The following is a 24,508-nucleotide window of genomic DNA, read 5'->3' on the forward strand; positions in this document are numbered from 1 at the left end:
ATCCGTGATCCGTGATAGCCCAGTGGATATGACCTCTGCCTCCGATTCCAGAGGGTGTGGGTTCGAATCCGGTCCGGGGCATGCACCTCCAACTTTTCAGTTGTGTGTATTTTAAGAAATTAAATATCACGTGTTTCGAACCGGTGAAGGAAAACATCGTGAGGAAACCTGCACACGAGAGAATTTGTTAATTCTCTGCGTGTGTGAAGTCTGCCAATCCGCATTGGGCCAGCGTGGTGGACTATTGGCCAAACCCCTCTCTCATTCTGAGAGGAGACTCGAGCTCAGCAGTGAGGCGTATATGGGTTGATAACGACGACGGCGAAAAAAGCCTTAGCCAGTCAAAAAAAGATCCTGGAACCTTCATACGTACCATTACCAACTACACTAGAATGGACGTTAAAAAAAAGATCCTGGAACCTTCATACGTACCATTACCAACTACACTAGAATGGACGTTAAAAAAAGTATAGGTATTCTATGGTTTCAGACACATTTCCATTTGAGGTGATCGACATACCAAGTATGTAACAATACATTCACGTAGTGTTGCGGTATGGAAAAAATATTAAATAGGAAATTGAATGTCGTAGAAGGATGACACCGGTATAATTACTCACAGGGAATTTTAATGAAGCGGTATCATATGACCATAAACGGCATACTTGGGTATGTAAAATCTGAACTAATATTATAAGGAGGTACTGTTTTTTGAGTTGTAGGAGACTAGCTGACACCGCGTGGTTTCACCCACGTGGTTCTCGTTTCTGTAGGAATATGGGGATTTTTTTATAGCCTATAGACTTCCTCGATAAATGGGCTATCTAACACTGAAAGAAATTTTTAAATCGCATTAGTAGTTTCTGAGATTCCTGACATAAAAAAAACCATCATCCCCACTTCATATGATCCTAGCGGAGGTAAGTACCCCAAAAAAAAATTTATCAAAATTTTATTTTACGACTTTGTGCAGATTTTTAATGTACATGCAAATGCTAAAGTACAGCTGTCTAGTAGTAATAGTCCATGCGCTAAACCGCGGACGGAGAGACGGACGGACATGGCGGAACTATTAGGGTTTCTTAAAACAACTATCAATGTAATATTCTTAATGAAAATAACTTTCTTCGTCATTACAGAAATTATGTGTCGTATGATTTTATGTAGTGATGTAGGTAGATGTGATAGAAGTAATAAAACCACAGACAGTGCATCATCAGAGAATTTCGCAAAATTTCACAACAAGTAGGTAACACATCGGTTTTACCTGGTAAGGCGTTGACACGGCGGCAATGGCTGTGAACCCCACGATGTCACTGAAGTACACAGTCACAGACGAGAAAAACTCCGCCGGTACCTACAAATTGTTAATGTATGACTTAAGAGCGTGCAGCGCGTCGGTACGGTATGGATAAAATTCGAAGCGCATACGAGACGCCGAATTATGACTTTCACGTGAGTGAAAAGCACGGAGCGATTGATTGAGCGATGACGTGAGCGCCAAAACCATTTTGACCTAATTGCAAGTAAATTAAAAAACATCACGAAAAACAAAATGGCCATGTTCAAGATATATACCTAATTTTCTATACAAAACAAAAATTTTATAAAATAAGTTTGCTTTTCCTGAGATTGAAAGCAAAATGTGAGCAAAACATGTATTTTTCAAAAATATAAACTATCAAGAAAAGTTTTACAAAATGTGTATTTTGTATAGTCATAACGAAGCTAACACTTTGACAACATTTACCCAAATATCAGGCTCCTAACTTTTCCAGAATCTTAGATCCAGAACCATTTGTAACCACCAAATTACATTTGCACACTCTTAATGTTCACATACTTGACGCAATGTCAGGACAAATGCCGATTATGGTCCACCAATCCGCACCGTACGTATCGGACTGATCGCATCAAACGGATTTTAGTATTATTTGTATAGAAAGTCATACAAGTGCGTCCCACTGATTCGCATCGTACGGATCGAATCGAATGGATTTTATCTGTCGTAAAATTAAAAATACGTTTGATGCTACGTCCAATGTGTACGTCTGCCATTAACGGTATTGATGAAGACGGGTTGACATTAGTAGCGGATTTAAAGGGCAAAACACAATTATAACATATTTTATTTTAGATTAAGTATCATAAAAGTTTAGTATAGTTGTTTAAAGTATAGAAATGATTATCGTAAATTGTATATTTCCGCACCAGTCATGATTTAAAATATTAATATTGTAAATAAATTTTAAACTTTAGTTTTAGACAGTTGCATGCGGTGTTTACCTATAAATAGATTTGCATTTTATCTTTCTGCTCCTTGCATTTATGTTTAATAATTGTATTATTTGTATGTCTGTTGGTAGACCAAATAAAGAGAGAAAGAGAGAAAAAAAAATCATGAAAGCATATCGGGTGTAACATTTCCCATCAAGAATGTTACTAATAACAATCTCTGTCTTTTTATTCTTTACAAGTTACCCTTGACTACAATCTCGCCTAATGGTAAGTGATGACGCAATCTAATATGGAAACGGGCTAACTTGTTAGGTCTAGGATGAAAATCCACACCCATTTCGGTTTGTACGACATCGTACATTGACAGTGGGCATTCCGCTTTAAGCCTCAATAGCTTCACAGTAAAGAGACTGACTGGACTCAAGCCGAGAGGTTGTGGATTCGATCCCCGCCCGCTGATCCATTGTCGTACCTACCCGCTATTAACACGATAGTTATTAAAGAAACGTATATTAAAAGAAATATTCCTTAAAATGTACCTATAGGTACATACCTGTTGAGTCTGCTTCAACTGCTTAGCGACGGTGGCAGGCAACATCTGGTAGAGGAGGGAGTCGCTCAACTCTTTCTCGTACTCCAACTCCCTGGCCTTTTCTGACAGGTTTCGCGCGTATACCTGAAATTAGAGGTTATTTTTGAAGTAACAACTTTTTAAGGGAGGATAAAATGCTTCATAACAGTGGCGGATCCAGGATTTTGGTTTGGGGGGGGGCTTGACCATGATGAGGGTAGTTTTTATTAGGAAAAATATAAAAACGGCCAAGTGCATGTTGGGCTTCGCGCGTGTAGGGTTCTGTAGATTTAATTAGCACTTATAGCTTATGTTTTAAAATGCTCGAGTCTTTGAGCTTTTTTTTTTTGAAATTCTCTTTGTTTCTAGGCCACCTAAAGGCTAAAAGACGAATTAGCTCTTTAACCTAGATCTAATTCAAGAGTTTTCAGGATTTTGAGCCCTAATATTAGACTAGCTTTTTGTAAAGGCTCGCGTATTTTCATAAAGGTTAAAAGCCGAAAGTGCTCTGAAATTAGAATGCATAGTTAGCTGTGTGATGCCATTCTAAAACAAAATGGCAATACGACTTACGAGTATCAACACGCCAACAATATGAATATCAAATGAAAAGGCTTGCTTAGTGTAGCTCAAAAAAATAATGCGACGTATCTCTAAATTTGATATGGTAGATTTCTATAGCATGCTGATTAATTTTTATATGCTTACTGAGAACAGCCCGATAAATAACTACGTTACTCTAAACCCAAAATGGCGGACTTTAAATTTAAATTTTCACTTCAGAATCTGTTTTTGCCATTTATGAAATGCTCAGATATCAATTTTGAATGAAATCGGTTCAGGAATAAGAAATTTTAAATTACGATCTTTTTTAATTTTTACTTCAGGGTCTGTTTTGCCATTCATATAATGCAATAATCAATTTTGAACGAAATCGGTGAATTGATGAGAAAATTAAAAATAGTGGCTTTTTTTTAAAATAATGACTTGCCTAAAACACAGACAAATCGGTAACCACACCCATATAGGTACAAAAAATATTAAAAAGCGGTTTCTGCCAATTCATTGTAAACTGCATATAAGAACATCGTTCCAATAAAAGGCTAGTCCTAACCCAGAAAATCTCAGAAGAAAGAAAAGTCTAAACTACGACTACAAAGTCATTAAGCCCTAAAATACGACTCGAGTTTAAATACAAAAAATTTATACACCGATTTCAAAATCACATAAATGTATCCACTAAACAAAGCAAAAAATAACATTGTATATGCTACCTTCTGATCAATTTTAAGGCGGTGCCAAGACAGTGATGCATTTACTTAAGCCGTTATAGTCATAAAGATTTAGCATTTCCAGACAGTCACGTGGTTTTTTTGGGAACAGCTTTAATTAAAACGTCACTGGGTTGGCGCCGTTGGGTGGGTAAAGCGCGGCCAAAGGCCGCGCGTTTTTTCTTCGCGCATTATATTTACTTAGATAAAATGACCAGCTGAAGCCACGGCTAGAGACTCTATGTCAGATCCCCGGCCGAAGGCCGGTGTATAGTAAAGCGCGGCCGAAGGGCGCGCGTTTTTGTTCACGTATATATTTACTTGGGTAAAATGACCAGCCGAAGCCACGGCCAGAGGCTCTATATCAGATCCCCCGGCCGAAGACCTGTGTATGGTAAAACGCGGCCAAAGGCCGCGCGTTTTTGTTCGCGTTTTATATTTACTTTGCGCGTTTTTTGTTCGCGTATTATATTTACTTGGATAAAAGAACCAGCCAAAGCCACCGTTGAGGAGTTTAACTTAACTGTCTTTTGCTTTCATCATCAGACCCTTTATAACAGTCACAACCTATCTAGGTAGAAAGTTCTCATCAATACAAATTAATCAAGCCCAATCACAAGGTTGCTGCTGTAAACCGTTGAGGAGTTCCCTTAAGTGTTTTTCGTCTCCATCATCAAACCCCTAATGACAGTCACGACCCATCTTGATGTAAAATTCTTATCAATATAAATTAATCAAATCCAAACACAAGGAAACTACTGTAAACCGTTGACGTGTTCCCTTGTCATTGATTCGGCTCTATCATCACATCGACTCCAGATTTTCATTAAGTTGTAGTGCATTAAAATACTTTATGAAAAAATAAGGAAACGAATTGACCGCCCCTTCGATTTTCAATTGTTACTCTCGATTTCTCCAGGATTTAATCATCAAATCCTGGTTTCCATCGTTCATTCCTCGGAATATCTCCTTTCCAACAAAAATTAGAATTATCCGATTTGGTCTATAAACGACGAAGTTATGCGTTATACACAAATGAAATATATATACACGGTCAAAACACTTCACTCTAACAAAAATTATCACTTCGTCGTCATCAACCCATATTCGGCTCACTGCTGAGCTCGAGTCTCTTCTCAGAATGAGAGGGGTTAGGCCAATAGTCCACTACGCTGGCCCAATGCGGATTGGCAGATTTCACACACGCAGAGAATTAAGATAATTCTCTGGTATGCAGGTTTCCTCACGATGTTTTCCTTCACCGATTGAGACACGTGATATTTAATTTCTTAAAATGCACACAACTGAAAAGTTGGAGGTGCATGCCCCGGACCGGATTCGAACCCACACCCTCCGGAATCGGAGGCAGAGGTCATATCCACTGGGCTATCACGGTAAAACCTTTATATTTTACAAAAGGATCCCTGAATCGGAAATAGTGTTTCCAGACCCACAATATTTTTAAAGATATATCCAGCGTTATCCCACTCTATAATGTAAAGAAGTGAAAAAAATTATCCCCACTTTACATGTAGGTAAGGGGCAACCTATAAAAATATTCTTCAAAATTTCATTTTATGACTTTGTCGACTTGTTTATTGATTATACTCATGGTAAATTAAAGCTTTCTAGTAGTAATAATCTTTGCACTCAACCGCGGACAGACGGACGGGCAGACAGACAGATGGACATAGCAAAACTATAAGGGTTCCTTGTGGACTATGAAACCTTAAAAAGGCCGTTTGGTTTTCTGCAAATATCTGAAAAACTATCAGATATTTTTTAAATTTAATAATAGATTCAAAAAGAAGAAAAAATTCTGTAACAAAAAGCGCTAACTTTTGGATCTGTTAGATCAGTATTTTACAAAACCCAGTGAGATGAACATATAGCCGCAAACAGGTGATCTGTCTTACGGACGGCAGGAATTATACTTTAGTTAAAAATGTAACAAGTAAATCGTGCTACAAATTAATATAGCTATCGTAATTTTATTTTTAGATTTTTCACGGTAGGACTCAGATCCTTTTGGGGGGGGGGGGGGGGGCTTGAGCCCCCTAGCCCCCCCCCTGTATCCGCTAGTGCTTCGTAAAGTAACGCCTTACGGCGCCCTCTCTGTCTGGCTTCGTATCAAAATTAGTTAGGGGGAAAAACTAATGAAGGGTAAAGATTTCTTACAAAAGAAACAAAAATGATTGCTTAAAATATGACAATGACTTGACCTATTCGTATCTAGGATGTTTCCAACTTTTGGGCGCACGCTTAAGCAAGGAATTATGTGAGATTGTGGATTCAATTTTACCATTTTTTTTTACACGTACCTGAGGGGCCCCTGTAGACCGGGGGCCCCGTACGTTACGATACGGCAGAGACGGCGGTAGTTACGGCCCTGCTGGTTTCCCTTCTCACACGCATAAGGCAGTGGGTTTAATTATATATATAATGTATATATAGATATGTCATATTAATTATTGTATGTTGGCATTTATCTTTATCTTTATGTTATTATCATTTACTTATACGCTCTTATCAAGGTTTTTGTTTTTGGTTTTTTATTTTGTGTTTTATTATCTAAATTTTTAATTTGAATGTATTAAAAGTATTTTGATTAGTTGTTTAGTTTGTAATTATAACTGACTGTGACGTTACCCGGGTCTCATCTGAAAATCAGCGCTGGGCATTGCTTTCCAGCGATGAACGGCTAATGCTGAGCTATAAACCCTTTCTGTTTGGTGTCACAGACAGTCATATAATATCTAAGATAGGATGTACGTTTTTTTTTTTTTTTTTTTTTTTTTTTTTTTTATGCAATATAGGCCAGCGCTTGACTACAATTAAGCCTGATGGTAAGCATTAATGCGGTCTAAGTTGGAGCGCGCTTACCTAGAAGATGCCTATTCACTCTAGCTTTGAAGGTGTCCAAATTGTATTTGTCAGGAAACACAAACGCCGGAAGGGCATTCCAAATTTTTGCTGTACGAATTAGAAATGTAGATGCAAATCTTTTCGTACGAGGCATTCATGTCGAGTCGGATAAAATTATTAACTAAGCGAATCAGGGCAGTAGGGCAATCTCATATTCCTCAAAAACCGATGCATGAGTTTTAAAGAATTTTTTGTTTCATTGTGAACTTTTTAATTATGTTCTATGATGAGAAAACATTTTAATTAATTAACTATTGATAATCTTCAGCTGGTAATACCAAACGAACATGAGATATTACGTTGGTTTTTCTCGTAAACTAATTTCAAACTAATGCAGACCCCACACGTGGACGCCGCGTGCCGATAATGATGGTAATCAAGTACGCATTAAGTCTCAAATTGAGAGAAAAAAAACAAATTGTATTTAGTTTCGTTTTTTGAATAATTTACTCCCTTCCCAAAAATAAATTTTAAAACAAAGTAGGTGCCATTTTATTAACTTCGATTTTACAAATAACATTAAAAACATTACTGCCTGGTGCTTGCCCAATTTTATAGTTCAAGGTCAACGGAAATTTATTATTATACTTATTATATAATTATACTTATTTTGATTCCCTTGAGAGTGTCGAAATATACGTGTTTTGCGGCATATACAGCTTATCCGGTGTACTTTGACTTAGAAGTTCGTTTTTACAGCTTCAAGGAACAGTATATGGTTTTTTCAACTCAATACCTTCGACGCGATGCCAAAATAAAGGTTCTTTACAGACAACAAAGTGATCGTATACGCATTCCGTTTGGAGGCACTGAACCCTAAAAATATAAAAACCCGACCCGTTATTATTCATTCAATATACCTGCGACATACGTAGCCGTCATAGGGTTCTGCTTTAAATGCGAAGTGTCATTCGCAGCAGGAAGACCAGAGACGGCTACTGAGTGAATGATAAATGACGTCATCAAGGTCGGTCTCTATTACGTACCACTACGTCACTGTTACTCTCCGTTTCACCACAGTTGACATCAACTAACAGCTATAATTGATCATTGTGCTGTCCCGTAATATGTTTTGTGGTAGGTATCCAATAATACCATTGATCAGTACGTAAGGTCAACAAATTCACAAAGCATAAAATTCATAGACGGCTACATAATATCATCATCATCATTAACAGCCGATGCATGTCCGCTGCTCGACATAGTGTTCCAAACACAACGGTCTCGAGCCGCCAGCATCCAGCGGCTCCCTGAAACCCGCTTGATGTCCTCGGTCCACAAGTGGGGGTCAACCAACACTGTGTTTTCCGGTGCGGAATCACCATTCAAGCACTTCGGGACTCTGCCCTGCCCATTGCCACTTCAGCTTCAGCTTCGCGAATCTGAGCTATGTCAGTGACTTTGGTTCTACTACTACATAATGTGTCTCAGGTATTGAGTGAATGATGAAACTGATGTCAGCCAGGCCGGCCGCAAATGTTTCGTAGCTCAACACGTCACTTTTACCGTTTATGTAATTTTTAAAAGCAATGCGGCCAATGTTTTTAAAAAAATGTCGAATCCGATATAGTTCACATTTAGAAGAAAGCCCAGAGATGTCTACATATGTCGCAGATATAATGAGTGAACTGACGTCAGCAAGTCAATCCAAACGTCACGGTTACCGTATCACCGCACTTGACCCCAGCTGACAACTGAAAATATCGGTCATATTTAAAAATAATGCAGCTAATATTCTTGAAAAACAATAACTAAATAATTATCGAAGTTTACGTATAAAGCCACATAGCAGTGCATAGCATAATAGCGAAGTTTAGCAGTCAGTTCCTTGAACTCGTCTCTATCCTTCGCGAGGCGAAATAATTCGATCCCGGTCCACTCTCTGATGTTTCTCAGCCAAGACTTCTTCCTGCGCACAACGCCTCTTCTACCAGCAACCTTTTCCATCAAGATGAGATAGAAGAAGCTGGTATCGCGATCGTATCGTATCACTGATGATGTAGAAGCTCGCATCTCTCGTGTCGTCGCACGTGCCCTAGATACGCGACTTTTCTCGTCTTGACGGTCTGCAAAAGTTCACGGTTCTGATTGGCGCGTCGCATAACTTCGCCATTCGTCACTTTGTGAGTCCAACAGATAGCCAGCATGCGTCTAAACGCCCACATTTCGAACACTTGTATACGTTTCCTGATGTCCTCTTTTACTGTCCACATCCACATCCGTATATAACTATGGGCCAGATGTAACAACGCAGGCGTCAAATGCGCAAAGGGATCTTAAGACTGCAATTGCAGAGAACTTTTCTTTTGTTAAACTTCAAGCTATTTCAATGCGAATCTTAACTTCCTGATCGATACTCCAGGTTTCATTACGTACCCAAATATTTGTATTTGCGCACTCTCTCCACTTTTTGGCCGACTACGTCGATTTCAAGGTTATCAATATTTCTTTTTGATATAACCGTGAAATTTGTATATATTTTTGATATAACCGTGAGTATATGTCGCAGATATAATGAGTGAATGGTAACTGACGTCAGCAAGGTCGGCTGCTGTTACGTAACCCACACGTCATAGTTACGTATCACCGCACTTGACCTGAGCTGGCCGTGGCACGTGCTCTGTGATTCATTGCTCTGTTGTATTGTTGTGATGGTTATTATTTATTACGAGATAGTCAATCAGTATACTTAGAGCCTGTGTGCCTAGTGGGAGTTTTTAATATTTTCATACTGTGAACTGTTTTCATATTTCAATATTTCACGTTGACGTTTACGCAAATTTATATGAAATTGAAACAGTTGTCCACCACCACTAGATGGCGCTGTTTCAATTCATTGTTTTAATGTGACGGTAACAGTATCAAACTGCCACTAGGCCCTCTGTTCTGTGTTTTACACAATAGTGTCTGATAGTTTATTCACAAGTTTTGTCTTTGTCATTTTTAGAAGGCTTCGGCCGTGAATAAAATCTATACTAATATTATACAGCTGAAGAGTTTGTTTGATTGAACGCCGTAATCTCAGCAACTACTGATCCGATTTGAAAAAGTTTTTTAGTGTTAGATAGCCCATTTATCGAGAAAGGCTATATATTATCCCGGTATTTTTACGGGAACGGGAAGCACGCGGCGTCAGCTAGTCAAATATATTTAGGTCCTGTTCTGTGTTTTACCTTCTTCTGACAATAGTGTCTGATAGTATATTCACAAGTTTTGTCTTTGTCATGTGTCATTTTTGGCTGGTGGAAGGCTTCGGCCGTGGCCGTGTACCGGTACAATGTCGCGTAAAAACCGAAAGGAGTGTGGATTTCATACTACTCCTAACAAGTTAGCCCGCTTCCATCTTAGATTGCATCATCAGGTGAGATTGTGGTCAAGGGCTAACTTGTAGAAAATAAAAGAAAACAAAGTTAGAAAGTGATAAAACTTACAATTAGACTATCCGACACTAGAAGATGGAAACTGATTCATAATTGGTAGGCTTCCATAGATCCGCATAGTACGCATTAAACGGGTTTTATATTTAGTATTCATAATTGTATAGAAAATCATACAAGTGAGTCCACTGATCCTTACTGCACGGATCGCATCGAACGGATTTTATCCGAAAAATAAAAAATCCGTTTGATGCGCAGCGGATCAGTGGACGCGTCGATAAAATACCATTCATGTTTAAAAGTACATTTTTAAAAACAAAATATTTATTTAAAAGTTTCATTATTATCTGCTTCGAAAATTCGAAAAAGGCCAGACTTCCTTAGAGGAGCGGGCATTTGGAATTTAATCACACCGCGCTGCTCTATAGCTTGGCAACTTCGTTCATAACACTCACGATGGTCCGCGCGGGCCGGGGGGCGTGTAGTGATGAATGAATGAAAAACTGATGCAACTCACTTCCCGTACGCACGATTTCACATCAGCGCAGTCTTTACCCCCTTCGCCCGCATATCATGGAAGTGTCATCAACAAACTAGACTATAATGCGAATATTTTTTTTTTAAACGCGTATAGCCAGTGGTATGGGTACAACATACCAAATTTGTACATACGTAATGCATTAATACACCAGACACTGAAAAACACACCATGCTCATCATATGTTTGGATGTTTGTTACTCTTTAACGCCGCAACTACTGAATCGATTTCGTTTAAATTTAAAACGTAGATAGATTATACCCTAGATTAACAGATAGGCTACATTTATTCCGAAATCCAAAATCCATAGAATTCGCGAGATTTGCGAAAAACTGATGGTTATGATAGTGTGAATGTTTGTTACTCTTTCACATCGTGACTACTGAACCAAATTAGCTGAAATTTGGAATTGCGATAGATTATCGTCTTGATTAACACATAGGCTACTATTATTTCGAAAAATCTACATGAATTCTGAAAATCTACTAAAAAAGGCTACATTTTATTCCGGAAAAATTACATACTTATTTATATTTTTTTATCGCGGGTAACGCCGCTGGGCGCAGCTTTATTTCATAGCCAGGAAACAAACCCTGGACGTTGTAATCTCTGGGCGTCTCATAGGTAAATTATATAAGCAACTAGAAAGTTTAAATTATAATGTACTTATTACAAAAAAAAAACCTTTCTCAATATTTTGAAATCAAAAACTCAACTTCATTAAAACATGTATTGTAAGTCAATTACAGATCGAAGATCATCTATCGGGTCGGCTATGTAAGTTTTCGTGTAGTTTTCCTTACATTTTAAATGTATGACACAGATCAAAGAAAAACTGGTAAAACCCCCACATGGAATAAAATGTCCATTTTTCCCCACCATTCTGTGATTCAGTGGACAATTCTTTTTAACCAACTTTTAAAGAAGTTCGGTTTTTGGACAATTTTTTTTTCTGATGAGTATTTTTCAAGCTTTTTTACTACCCCAGGATGATAGATGATGACAGTTTTTTTAATTGTATATAAATTAAGAGTATGGTAAAAGTATTTTGCAAATATCCAGACAATCTTTGCTTTTTACGTATAAATTAGTTAACTTTGACCGTATTGACCCGAATGTATCACAAAAATCAATATATTCAAACCTAGTCATCATCCCCATTGATTACTATCAAGTTAGGTTTCCGTAAGTAGCTTCATCTTGATGAGACGCTCAAGTATTTTTGTTAACGAAAATTCTTGATTCTGGTAACTAACTGGGTTACCAGGTAATAAAAATTTCTGAGCGTTGAAACGAGATAATGTCTTACGTAATTTGTAGACCATTGTGGCTGTTGAGTTGTACAAATATTAATTATACAATAGTAAATAAAAACATCTGGTTAGTAAGGTTTGTTGAACTCCCCTCCTCCCAAATAATGAATGAGGTTATTAAAAGTTGTATTAAGTGAGTTTATGAATTTGGCAAACAAATGTTAGTTTATTACTGATCTATATCTGAATTTTTATCTGCAATCTATGATTAAACCAATTAAGAAAACCTCAATCGGCCCATCAGGGGATCGAATCCAGGGCCTCTATCTTGTAAATCCGCCGCACATACCACTGCACCACTGAGGCCGTCCAAAACTGTGATGTGTTGCGTAATGCAGTATAAATATGTTATTTATTTATTTTTACACGCTTTATACTAGCTTCACTTGGAACTATATATGTAAGAAAATCTTAATTTGACCCACTTCCCGGTCTTCCATTAGGATGAAACTTTGCACACGCTCTGAGTTCTGATGATAATATATGACTTTGACTAGCTAAGAAACGTCATTACAAATCCAATATGGCGGCCTCATGGAATCTTAATTTGACCCACTTCCCGGTCTTCGATTAGGGTGAAATTTTACCCCCATGATATGATTATCAAATGAAAGGGTTCGCTGTCAGGAATAAGAAGAAAATAGTCACTTAAATTCAATATTTCTAATTTTTATTCCGTGCTGAAATCGTGTTTTTTAGTTTTTTAAACTATTTAAAGTTATTATCTTTAAGACCCCTTTTTTAAGTCTAAGATGACGCCGGTCAACAGTTAAGAGTAGTTTATCGAAAATAATTACACATTCATTTACATAATATTATTTAATAAATATTTTCCCTGTGCTGTTATAACTTACGTGGTAAATAACTGAAGGCCTTGACCGATGTTGTCAAGTTTACTGCCACAATACTATGGGTTTATTTATAACTTGGCGATACATTCATGGTGGTATTTCCGAGAATCGCGAGATTCCAGATTAGACAGCATTACGTGTCGATTTCGTGAGTATTACAACCACTTGATCGTGTTAACTGCTTTGCGGTTAGGTATGTGGTTACGACTTACGTTAGGTATAATGATATTAGATGCATTTCAACCAGCCGGCCTATTCACTAACTAGCTAATATAATTAACATCAAATCTATAACAACCGCATTTTTTGTATTCTCTATATATACAGGATGTCCCGTAAATAGTACCACATACCTTACAGGGTGATAGCTAACTCTAAGGCGTACTAAAATAACGCATATTATCTATAAAAATCAATATAACTTAAAAACTGTAAAATTTCGGCTAACATATATATTGCATTATTTTAGTAGGCCTCTATGTCAGCTATCGCCTCGTAAAGTGTGTTGTAGTATTTACGGGACACCCTGTATATATAGTAAACAAAAATCACAATTTCAACTGGGCAATATCATCGGCCTACTTTGTGATATCCACGAAAGGCTGTCAGTATACACCGTAAGACATTTTTAACTGACTTCAAAAAAAGGAAAAATTCTCAATTCGTCGGATTTTTTTTTATTTATTAATTTTTCATGTAGAAATTTTTTTTTTTGTTTGAAAGTGTCCATACTTTCTAGGTGGTCCCATTCTAATCATATCAGGATCTGATGATGGAATCCTGGAGAAATAGAGGGAAACTTTTGAAAATCATAGGGGTAACTTGTGCGCTTATGTTCTTTACAATTTCAAAGTAAGTACTACAAGTTAATGAAGGTCTGGTGTCGATTTGATGATGAATCCGAAGCACATACGAGGGAACTCCTTATCGACTTACAGCAGTTACCTTGTGTTTGAGCTTGATTAATTTGTAATAATGAGAACTTTATATCTAGACGGGTTATGGAGGTACGGTGATGGAGATGAAAGACAGTTATGGTTACTCCTTATCAGTGTATAGTAGCAGCCTTGTGATTGGGCTTCATGAGTCTGTATTGATGACAATTTTCCACCTAGATGGGTTGTGACTGTTATTAAGGGTCTGGTATTTCGTAGGGGTAAACGGGAGTGATATATACAAGTGAAGGATAAGGTAGTACTTTTCCTACTTTCCTCCTTTGAAAAGTCTCATTCACACTCTTTGTTTACAATATCCCAAATGTTTTGTTGAACTAGAGGAAAATATGGAGATAAAATATAGCAAACAACGTGGGTTTTTTCAAAACTTTAGGTATCGCTAAGTAACAGTATTTTTTTTTAGAATGGCAGAGACCGGATATGTAGTACCTGCCTTACTTGTTAATTAACAATTATATTCTCTACGACTAAAATTGTCGATGCAAAAAATAATTAAATCAAAAAACTCCAAGTTACTTATATTTTTTATTGAAACATTTTATTATGTTGTCAGTTTTGTTACTATAACGACAATTTCAATAACAAACAGTACATTATAATTATTATTAATCTCATTGATTGAAAATTATTTACACTAAGTAGGTAAAATGTGGTATTGGAATTGGTTGTATACTGTTCAGCTTAATCATTTTCATGTTTGCCTTGTTCAGAGTTAAAATAATCAGTTAAAAACTATGAGCACTATAAAAATTATAATGTACTGTATTTTCGCTTGTACAGTTTATCTAGAATCTATACCTACTTATAATACGAATTCTGTACATTTTGTACATTCCGTACATTGAAGATATTTTGAAAATTTTTGTTGGGGGGCATTATACTATAATCGATACTGAAGCTATTTTTTTTCGATTTTTTGTCTGTCTGTCTGTCCGTGTTTTTTTGTCATTCGGGCATCACGCTGAAACTACTGAATGAATTCAAATGAAACTTGGCACGGTTTAAGACCAAAATACGAAGAAGGTTATAGGATACGGAATATGATCAATATTTTATAGTCCAACCTATAACATCGCGTGATCCAAAGTCACATAAGTTACTCACTGACCATAGAGGTTGTTAAAAGTGCAATAATAAATTACGTGTAATTTATTCACTTATACACATTTTCAGACGAATCTTTTCAAGACATGGTTAACATCGTCGTGGAGTATCTAGACAACCGTCCACCAAAGTTCATAAAATGGCGCATAATTTCTGTTGACATAACGCTGTTTATCGGTCTGCTGGATGTGTGTTACGTATAGCATTGTGTTGTTAGTTTCGTTAGTAAATAAAGATTATTCACAAAAACTGCCTTTTTTACTCGACGAAATGTTAGATCGATACCCCATTAGAGCGTTACGTTGCACCGTCGCAGCGTCCACGCTGCGTAGTTTTCCATGTACTCGTATTTTAAACTAGCTGACGCTGCGCGGTTTTACCCGCGTGGTTCCCGTTTCCGTAGGAATACAGGGATAATATATAATCTATAGCCTTTGTCGTTAAATGGGCTATCTAAAACAGAAAGATTTTTTCAAATCGGACCAGTAATTCTTGAGATTAGCGCGTTCTATGAAACAAACAAACAAACTCTTCAGCTTTATAATATTAAGCGCGTTCAATCAAACAAACAAACAAACAAACAAACTCTTCAGCTTTATAATATTAGTAAAGATAGCATGCCAAATTAAAACGTCGCGACATCGCAGTCAACGTTTCAACGAACAACGGACAGTGCTCGTTTGTTTTGTATGTATTACTGAAACTGACTGCGTGCGTGTAACGTCCTCTTGCATTACGACGTCAATCAATCAATCAAATCATTTATTTGCTAGAATGTGGTACATGTTTTGATCTTGAAATTAATGAGTTACCTGTACATTCAAATGAATACAGTATGCCTGAAGAACAATAAGGTGAAGACGGAATCACAGCAAAACTCCTGAAAGCGGGTGAAAAACCGATACTTAAAGTCCTTCAGCGATTGTTCAATTCCGTCATTCACGAGGGCACGACGCCTGAGGCGTGGCATAGGAGCGTGGTGGTTCTGTTCTTCAAAAAAGGTGACAACACCTTGCTGAAGAATTACAGACCCATCTCGCTGCTAAGCCACGTTTACAAATTGTTCTCGAGAGTCATTACAAATCGTCTCGCTATTAGGTTTGACTTCCAGCCTCCCGAACAAGCCGGTTTCCGAAAAGGCTTTAGCACCATAGACCACATCCATACGCTGCGGCAGGTTATACAGAAGACTCACGAGTATAACCAGCCACTATATTTAGCGTTTGTGGACTATGAGAAAGCGGTTCGATTCGGTGGAAACCTGGGCTGTGCTAAGGTCATTGCAGAGATGCCGAATTGATTACAGGTATATCCAAGCGTTGAAGTGCTTGTACGAAAACGCTACTATGTCAGTCCGTATTCAGGATCAGACTACGAGGCCAATCCAGTTGCAGCGAGGAGTGCGTCAGGGAGATGTGATCTCTCCGAAGCTATTTACCGCCGCACTGGATGACGTCTTTAAGCTTCTGGACTGGGGCGGACTTGGCATCAACATCAATGGCGAGTACATCACTCAACTGCGGTTCGCAGATGATGTAGTCATCATGGCACAGCCTCTGGATGACCTTAGTACCATGTACCAGCAGCGTTTCTCAACAGGTGAGCCTGAAAATTAACATGGCCAAAACAAAAATAATGTGTAATGCTCATGTATCGTTCCACCCAATTATAGTTGAGAACGCTGCACTCGAAATTGTAGACGAATACGTATACCTAGGACATATGATCCAGTTAGGTAGGTCCAATTTCGAGAAAGAGGTGAACCGTCGAATCCAACTCGGCTGGGTTGCATTCGGGTAACTTCGCGACATCTTTTCGTCCAAAATTCCTCAGTGCCTGAAGACAAAAGTATTCGAACAGTGCGTGTTGCCAGTGATGACCTATGGTTCCGAGACTTGGTCGCTAACTATGGGCCTCATAAGAAGGCTCAGAGTCACACAGATGAAACGAGCTATGTTAGGAGTATCTTTGCGTGATCGAATCAGAAATGAGGAGATCCGCAGAAGAACCAAAGTCACCGACATAGCTCAACGAGTTGCGAAGCTAAAGTGGCAATGGGCGGGGCACATAGTTCGAAGAGCCGATGGACGTTGGGGTCCCAAAGTGCTGGAATGGTGACCCCGCACTAGTAAGCGCAGTGTTGGCCGACCCCCCAGCAGGTGGACTGACGATATCAAGCGAGTCGCAGGGATTCGCTGGATGCAGGTGGCTCAATATCGTGATGCTTGAAAGTCCTTACAAAAGGCCTATGTCCTGCAGTGGACGTCCATCGGCTGATATGATGATTATGATGATGACCTCTTTGCCTATACGTGTTAATAATAATGAATGTAGGTATCTACTAGAATTAAAAACATTTTAAGAAATGTTTTTTTGAAATCACATAAAACACCTACTTTTATAAATGAATATTCTATTTAGTTACGAAATTGAACCAACTATAAGATACTATGAGAGACCCGATTTAATAATATTGAAAATGATTATGTGTCTCTTACGCCACTATATAAAAAAGCTCATCAAAAAGCTTACATATTAGCTGTATATCAAAGATATTGCATACTAAGTCGGAAAATACTAAGAAGTTGTTGTAAAAATTGATGATGATCTATAGTTATAATTGTAGTAGATACGTTAAGGCTTAAAATAGACCGTCCAATAAACATTATAATGTAAGTAATTATTGTTGAAATATGTTATCCTGCTATCAGTTTTGTTACTATAACGACGAATTCAATAACAAACAGTACATTATATAATAATACTAGCGGACGCCCGCGACTTCGTCCGCATGGTATTTAGTTTTTCACAAATCCCTTGGGAACCATGGACTTTTCCGGGATAAAAAGTAGCCTATGTGTTAATCCATGCTGTATATCTCAGTACCAAATTTCAGCTAATTCAGTTCAGTAGTCGAGGCGTGAAAGAGTAACAAAGATTCATATCATCAAAATCATCAGTTTTTGCAAATCTCGTGAAGCCATGGATTTTTTCGGGATAAAGAGTAGCCTATGTGTTAATCCAGAGTAAAATCTATTTTTCATTTTAAATTTCAGCCAAATCGCTTCAGTAGTAGCGGCGTTAAAGAGTAACAAATATCCAAACATCCATACAAACTTTCGCGTTTATAACATTAGCAGGATTATCTAATCTTAGTGATTGAAACAAATGTACTAACATATAATAGATTCAAAGTAATGAGTTGTGTTACTGTTCGGTTTAATCATTTTCACGTTTGCCTTGAGATAGCTCAGAGTTTATAGTTTGTATATAAAATAATCTGTTGAAAACTATGAGCACAATTACACCTATAATGTTTGTAGGGCTTTTGTTCGGTTTCTACAGCGATATTTTCAAATCAAAAGTTCTCAATACAATAGGTAAATGTTACTGCGTAGTTTATACTGCGATTTGTTTGCCCGATATATATTATTTGCTGACAGATAAAGATTACTCTATGAGGTATATTTTCAATGTAATTTTATTATTGCATTTTATTGGAAATATAGCAATCACAATTTTCTTCAGAGATCAATTGCCCAAGTTATATTCTATAATCACAACTATTGATATTATAATCGGATATAAAAACAAATGCATCGATTTTGGAGTGACTACTATTATTTTTAGCATTTGCATAGCAATAAAAGTTTTCATTGAAACTTTGTTGATTGTTGATTTGCAAATATTTCGCTCCATTCACCATATGTGCGTTGTATGCATGATAATTTCAAATTTTATGAGTAATTTGTCAAGATCAGCTCTATTAGAATTAACATGGTCCAGGATGAAGCACTTGGTCGCCCAGTTAAAGATAAACTGTACAAGCGAAAATACTTTTATGGAAAAAAAGTTATTTTCATTGAAACATTTCCTGCATCTATATAAACATTTGGTAGATAATATGGACAATGCAAACAAATCAATAAAAATGGCGGTAAGTTCTGCCTGGTTTATAATAATTATGAGCACAGAATTATTATCATCAATCCATATTCGGCTCACTGCTGAATTCGAGTCTCCTCTCAGAATGAGAGGGGTTAGGCCAATAGTCCACCACGCTGGCCCAATGCGGATTGGCAGACTTCACACACGCAGAGAATTAAGAAATTCTCTGGTATGCAGGTTTCCTCACGATGTTTTCCTTCAACGTTTGAGACACGTGATATTTAATTTCAACAAAAAATGCACACCACTTGAAAGTTGGAGGTGCATGCCCCGGACCAGATTCGAACCCACACCTTCCGGAATCGGAGGCAGAGGTCATATCCACTGGGCTATCACGGCCACAGAATTATAACAAATTATATTATATGAGTATTTTATGTAGAAATATATTTTACAAATACTTATACTTCTTAAAGAGAAGTATGAAAAATGCAAATAATGTTTGGCCTTTTTTGGCGGTTTTGCCTAAAGTGGCATCAGCATCAGCGTAAGCTCCAGTATTTACAGGATTTATAATATTATTAGCTGACGCCGCGCGGTTTCACCCGCGTAGTTCTCGTTCCCGTAGGAATACAGGGATAATATAGCCTATAGCCTTCCTCGATAAATGGGCTACTTAACACTGAAAGAATTTTTCAAATCGGACCAGTAGTACCTGAGATTAGCGCGTTCAATCAAACAAACAAACAAAAAAACTCTTCAGCTTTATTATATTAGTATGGATAATAAGACGGTTTTTTGTATGATACTACCCAATTTTGTTGTCGCGCTTTTAGCTTAACCCAGCTTGCATTTTTTCCTGTTTCGTGTAGTTTTTCTTAATCGTCACTTAATTTTGACATGACTAATTTATTTTCTTCCATCCTGGAGCGTAAATAATTTATTTTAATTGTTTTTAAGAGCAGTGGACTGTAGAAACTTCTCGGATAGGATATGAAGAATGAATTGAAAGGACTGACCTTTAATGGCTTCTATTTTCTTTCTTCTTCGTTCTCCACGTTACGCTCTCTTATTCCTAGCGGTTTTATTGATTAACTTGATGATGATGAGCAGCTGTTTATTGTCACTGACACTTTGAGCACACCAAAAGAAAACGAATAGTTTTAAGCGTTCTTGAATTTTCTTGTCTTGATTGGTCACAGGACGAGGAAATAATGAAAGATTGATAGGTGCGAGAAGACGAAGTGCGGGAAGGGAAGGTTACGTTTACGTTCCATTATATGCGCGATTTATTTGATATACCATCTTCCTAGATGTTGTTTATTATCATTATTATAATAATTAAATAAGATATTTTATGTATATTAATTTTTAATTGTACAATTAAACGTACCACATCCAGTAAACAAATGTCAAAGTAATGTATAGTATTTTCTTCTTTCTAGATATTCTTCAATGTTATCTTTACGATCATAAAAAGCATTTATTATGTTTATGCCGGTATTACAATGTTCGACAATGCTAATGTAAGTATAATTAAATCTTATTTAAAACTAATTAAATTTTTTTGTTCAACTATTGAATGTTAGCTCGGTAGAAACCTATAGTCGTTTATAGTAATGTATTGGTAATAGTTATTTTTGAACAAAATAATAGTAGACCATGAAACGGTTGCATTTTTTTTATTTGATCAACCCATAATCGTCTCACTGAGCTCGAGTCTCCTCTCAGAATGAGAGGGGTTAGGCCAATAGTCCACCACGCTGGCCCAATGCGGATTGGCAAACTTCAAATACGCAGAGAATTACGAAAATTTTTTGGTATACAGGTTTCCTCACGATGTTTTTCCTTCACCGTTTGAGACACGTGATATTTAATTTCTTAAAATGCACACAACTGAAATGTTGGAGGTGCATGCCCCGGACTGGACACCCTCCGGAATCGGAGGCAGAGGTCGTATCCACTGGGCTATCACGACTCTTAATGGTTGCGTAATATAATGGCTATTAAAACATACATAACTAGCCACGGCCAGTTCCTACCATCACAGTCCGATCTTTACAGTTGCCAAAGTTTATTTGTGCTAGGAGAGTGACAAACTATCGGCTGACAAATTATCTGAATGTTATTATAGGTTATATCAAATGATGTATTTTGTAATTTTATAGCATTCCTTCATTGTAAGCTCAAATGCAATAACTGAAAGCATTGCAACAATATGTCTAACTTGTACACCAGCGCTCATGGCGGAAATGTTGTCTTGCGAATATGATAAAATTAAAGAAATTCTTGGCGAGTTATTGACTAAAGAAACAGGTAACGTATGTCATAATAGAAAAAAAACATTTTGTAATCAATATTTTAATTTCGGAGGAAGTTTGGCTTTGGTTAGACAGGTGTGAATTTTTCTAAACAGAATTTTTTTTAATTTCTTTTTTTTATTCTTAACAGACTTGCGCCTGACTACAATCATGCCTAGTACTTATGGTATGTGATATACTATATGGAAACCTCTTAGGAATAATAATAGCTCAACCTAACATCGCGTGATCCAAAGTCACATAGGTTACCCACTGACCATAGAGGTTGTAAAAAATGCAATAATTATTTACGTGTCATTTATTCACTCATTCACATTTTCAGACGAATCTTTTCAGGACTTGGTTTACACCGTCATGGAGTATCTAGAGAACCGTCCACCAACGTTCATAATATGGCGGTTATTTTCTGTAGACATCACGCTGTTTATCGGCCTCTTACAACTGTGTGTTACATATGTCATTGTATTGTTACAATTTCGTTAGTTAATAAAAAAAAAAATAAAAAAAAAACCGAACTTTTTTTATTTGATTATAGGTAAGAACAATACCCATTAGTGCTGCGTCGTTTTCCGTGTTTTTTAATTTTTTTTTTTTTTTTTTATTTATTAATATTGTACAAAATGCATGTGAACGAAATGCGTATGTTGAGATGGATGTGTGGTGTGATAAGAATAGATAAAATAAGGAATGAGTATATAAGAGGAAGTCTGAAGGTGGCGCCAGTGACAGAAAAATTGAGGAGTAGAAGGTTAGCTTGATATGGACATGTAATGTGTAGGGAGGAAAGTCATATTACTAGGAAAATGTTGAATGTGCAAGTGGAAGGACATAAGAGGAGAGGAAGGCCAAAGAAGAGATGGTTGGATTGTGTGAAAGAGGACATGTGTGTAAAAGGAGTGGATGATGAGTTGACGAGTAATAGAGATGAATGGAAAAGTTTGACATATTTTTCCGACCCCAATTAAGTGGGATAAGGGTAAGGAGATGATGATGAAGGCCACCGTCGACTGAAAGATTTTTAATATATTGTGATTATGTGTTTTTAAAAACTTGAGTATTTTTTCTAAATGGTAGAGAGAGAGAAAGAGAATATCACGTACCTTACTTGATAATAATAATTATATATTTTTTTATAATTTTTTAATAGTGTTTTGTATTTTATTTTTATATTTACATTGTTAAAAATTAAAATAAAAGAGTAATAAATAAATGAAAGAAAAAAAATATAATTTCTATCAATAAAATTGTCCATGAAAAAATTTATGTAGATAAATTAGGTAGGTATGTTAATAATCAAATAAATTCACATAACATTACAATGTCAGTTATTATTGTTGAAACATTTGATTATGTAATCAGTTTTGTTACTATAACGACGAATTCAATAACAAACACTATATTATAATTAATTATAATTAATGTCAGTGATTGAAACAAGTGTATTAACATTAAGTAGGTTGAAAGTAATGAATTGTTTGGATTGTTTAGTTTAATCATATTCATGTTTATCTTGACCATAATTTAACGGAAGGGATATATTGATAAGATATTAAATGTAGAAAATAATACGTAATAGGGATGATGACAGTTTTTTAAATTGTGTATAAATTAAGAGTTTGCTAATAGTAAAGCAATTTTGTAAAAGGAACAGGGTATCTGCGATAATTACTTTCGGAGCTACAGGGATTTAAAGGGTCAGATTTGCGGCGCTGCCGCGGATCCCTGAAAAACGCCCCATACAAAATGGCACGAACTAATGACGTCGTAGGTAATGTAATGATTGTTAGATTTGTACGTGCGTTCAAACAAAATTACTAAGATCTTTGTTATTTGTGCGTTTATGTTTATAGTTCAAATATTAAAAAATATTGCATTTAATGTAAGGAAGCTAAAACTGTATGAATTTTCATCTAATTACGATAAAAGATTTTTAATAGATTTTGAAATTTTATAATCTCATTTATTTTGAAAATATCCAGACAATCTTTGCTTTTTATGTATAATTTAGTTAACATTGACCCTATTTACCCGATTGTATTATAAAAATTAATATATTCAAACCTAGTCATCATCCCCATTATGTAACGCTAAGTTTAAATTTTTATTTATATTATTCAATCAACTAACTAAATTAGTTACTATTGAAAAGGAATTTAACTCAAATCTCAATTTGATTAGATTTCCGACGATCGAAATTGAAAATGCAACACTACTTGATTAAAAAATCGCTGTGTTTTAAGCGCTGTGGTATTTGGGAATGCATTTGTTGTATTTGGACGTTTTTTTAATGTCCGTTAAAAAAACTCTCGTGCGAATGAGGGCTTGACTTTCATGCGCTGGTTTTTTATCTCGGTCGTCACAAGTTAGCTCTTGACTATAATCTCACCTGAGGATGAAAATCCACACCCCTTTTGGTTTCTACCTTTACCGGTAGGGTAGTAAGTAGTAACTAGACATGGCCAAATCTTCCCACCAGCCAGACCTGGACCAATTAAGAAAACCTCAATCGAGCCAGCCGGGGATCGACCTCCGCCTTGTAAATCCACCGCGCATACCACTACGCCACGGAAGCCGTCAAATTTGTTATTGATTTGGCTGGGCCGATTCTTAATTGGTCCATGTTTAGATGATGGGAGGCTTCGGTCGTGGCTAGTTACCACCCTACCGACAAAGATGTACTGCCAAGCGATTTAGCGTTCCGGTACGATGTCGTGTAGAAACCGAAAGGAGTGTGGATTTTCATCCTCTTTCTAACAAGTTAGCCCGCTTCCATCTTGTGTATGACGGCCGCGTGGCGCAGTGGGTAGTGACCCTGCTTTCTGCATCCACGGCCGTGGGTTCGATTCCCACAACTGGAAAATATTCGTGTGATGAACATGGGTTTTTTCCAGTGTCTGTGTGTATTTATACATTATATAAGTATTTATATGTAGTATATAAATGTATATGAATATTATAATATCAACTATCTTAGTACCCATAACACAGGCTGCTCTGTATGCTTACTTTGGGGCTAGATAGTGATGTGTATTGTTTAAGTTTATTTATTTATTTATCTTAGATTGCATCATCACTTACCATCAGGTGAGATTGTAGTCAAGGGCTAACATGTAAAGAAAAAAAAAAATTAAATTAAATCTATCCATCGTTTAGA

General features: G+C 36.7%; 1 protein-coding gene across 1 annotated transcript in view; it reads right to left on the bottom strand.

Moving 5' to 3' along the window:
• Window positions 1-24,508, bottom strand: part of LOC112057874 (uncharacterized) — a 90,423-nt gene that overhangs the window by 16,921 nt on the left and 48,994 nt on the right. The window contains exons 10-11 of the mRNA XM_052885297.1: window positions 2,792-2,914; window positions 1,268-1,357 (exon numbers count right to left, since the gene is read on the bottom strand). Of these exons, the coding sequence (XP_052741257.1) occupies window positions 1,268-1,357; window positions 2,792-2,914 (213 nt within the window). The remainder of the gene's footprint in view (window positions 1-1,267; window positions 1,358-2,791; window positions 2,915-24,508) is intronic.

The sequence above is a fragment of the Bicyclus anynana genome, chromosome 14 (genome assembly GCF_947172395.1).
Source record: "Bicyclus anynana chromosome 14, ilBicAnyn1.1, whole genome shotgun sequence".
Taxonomy (NCBI): Eukaryota; Metazoa; Arthropoda; class Insecta; order Lepidoptera; family Nymphalidae; genus Bicyclus; species Bicyclus anynana.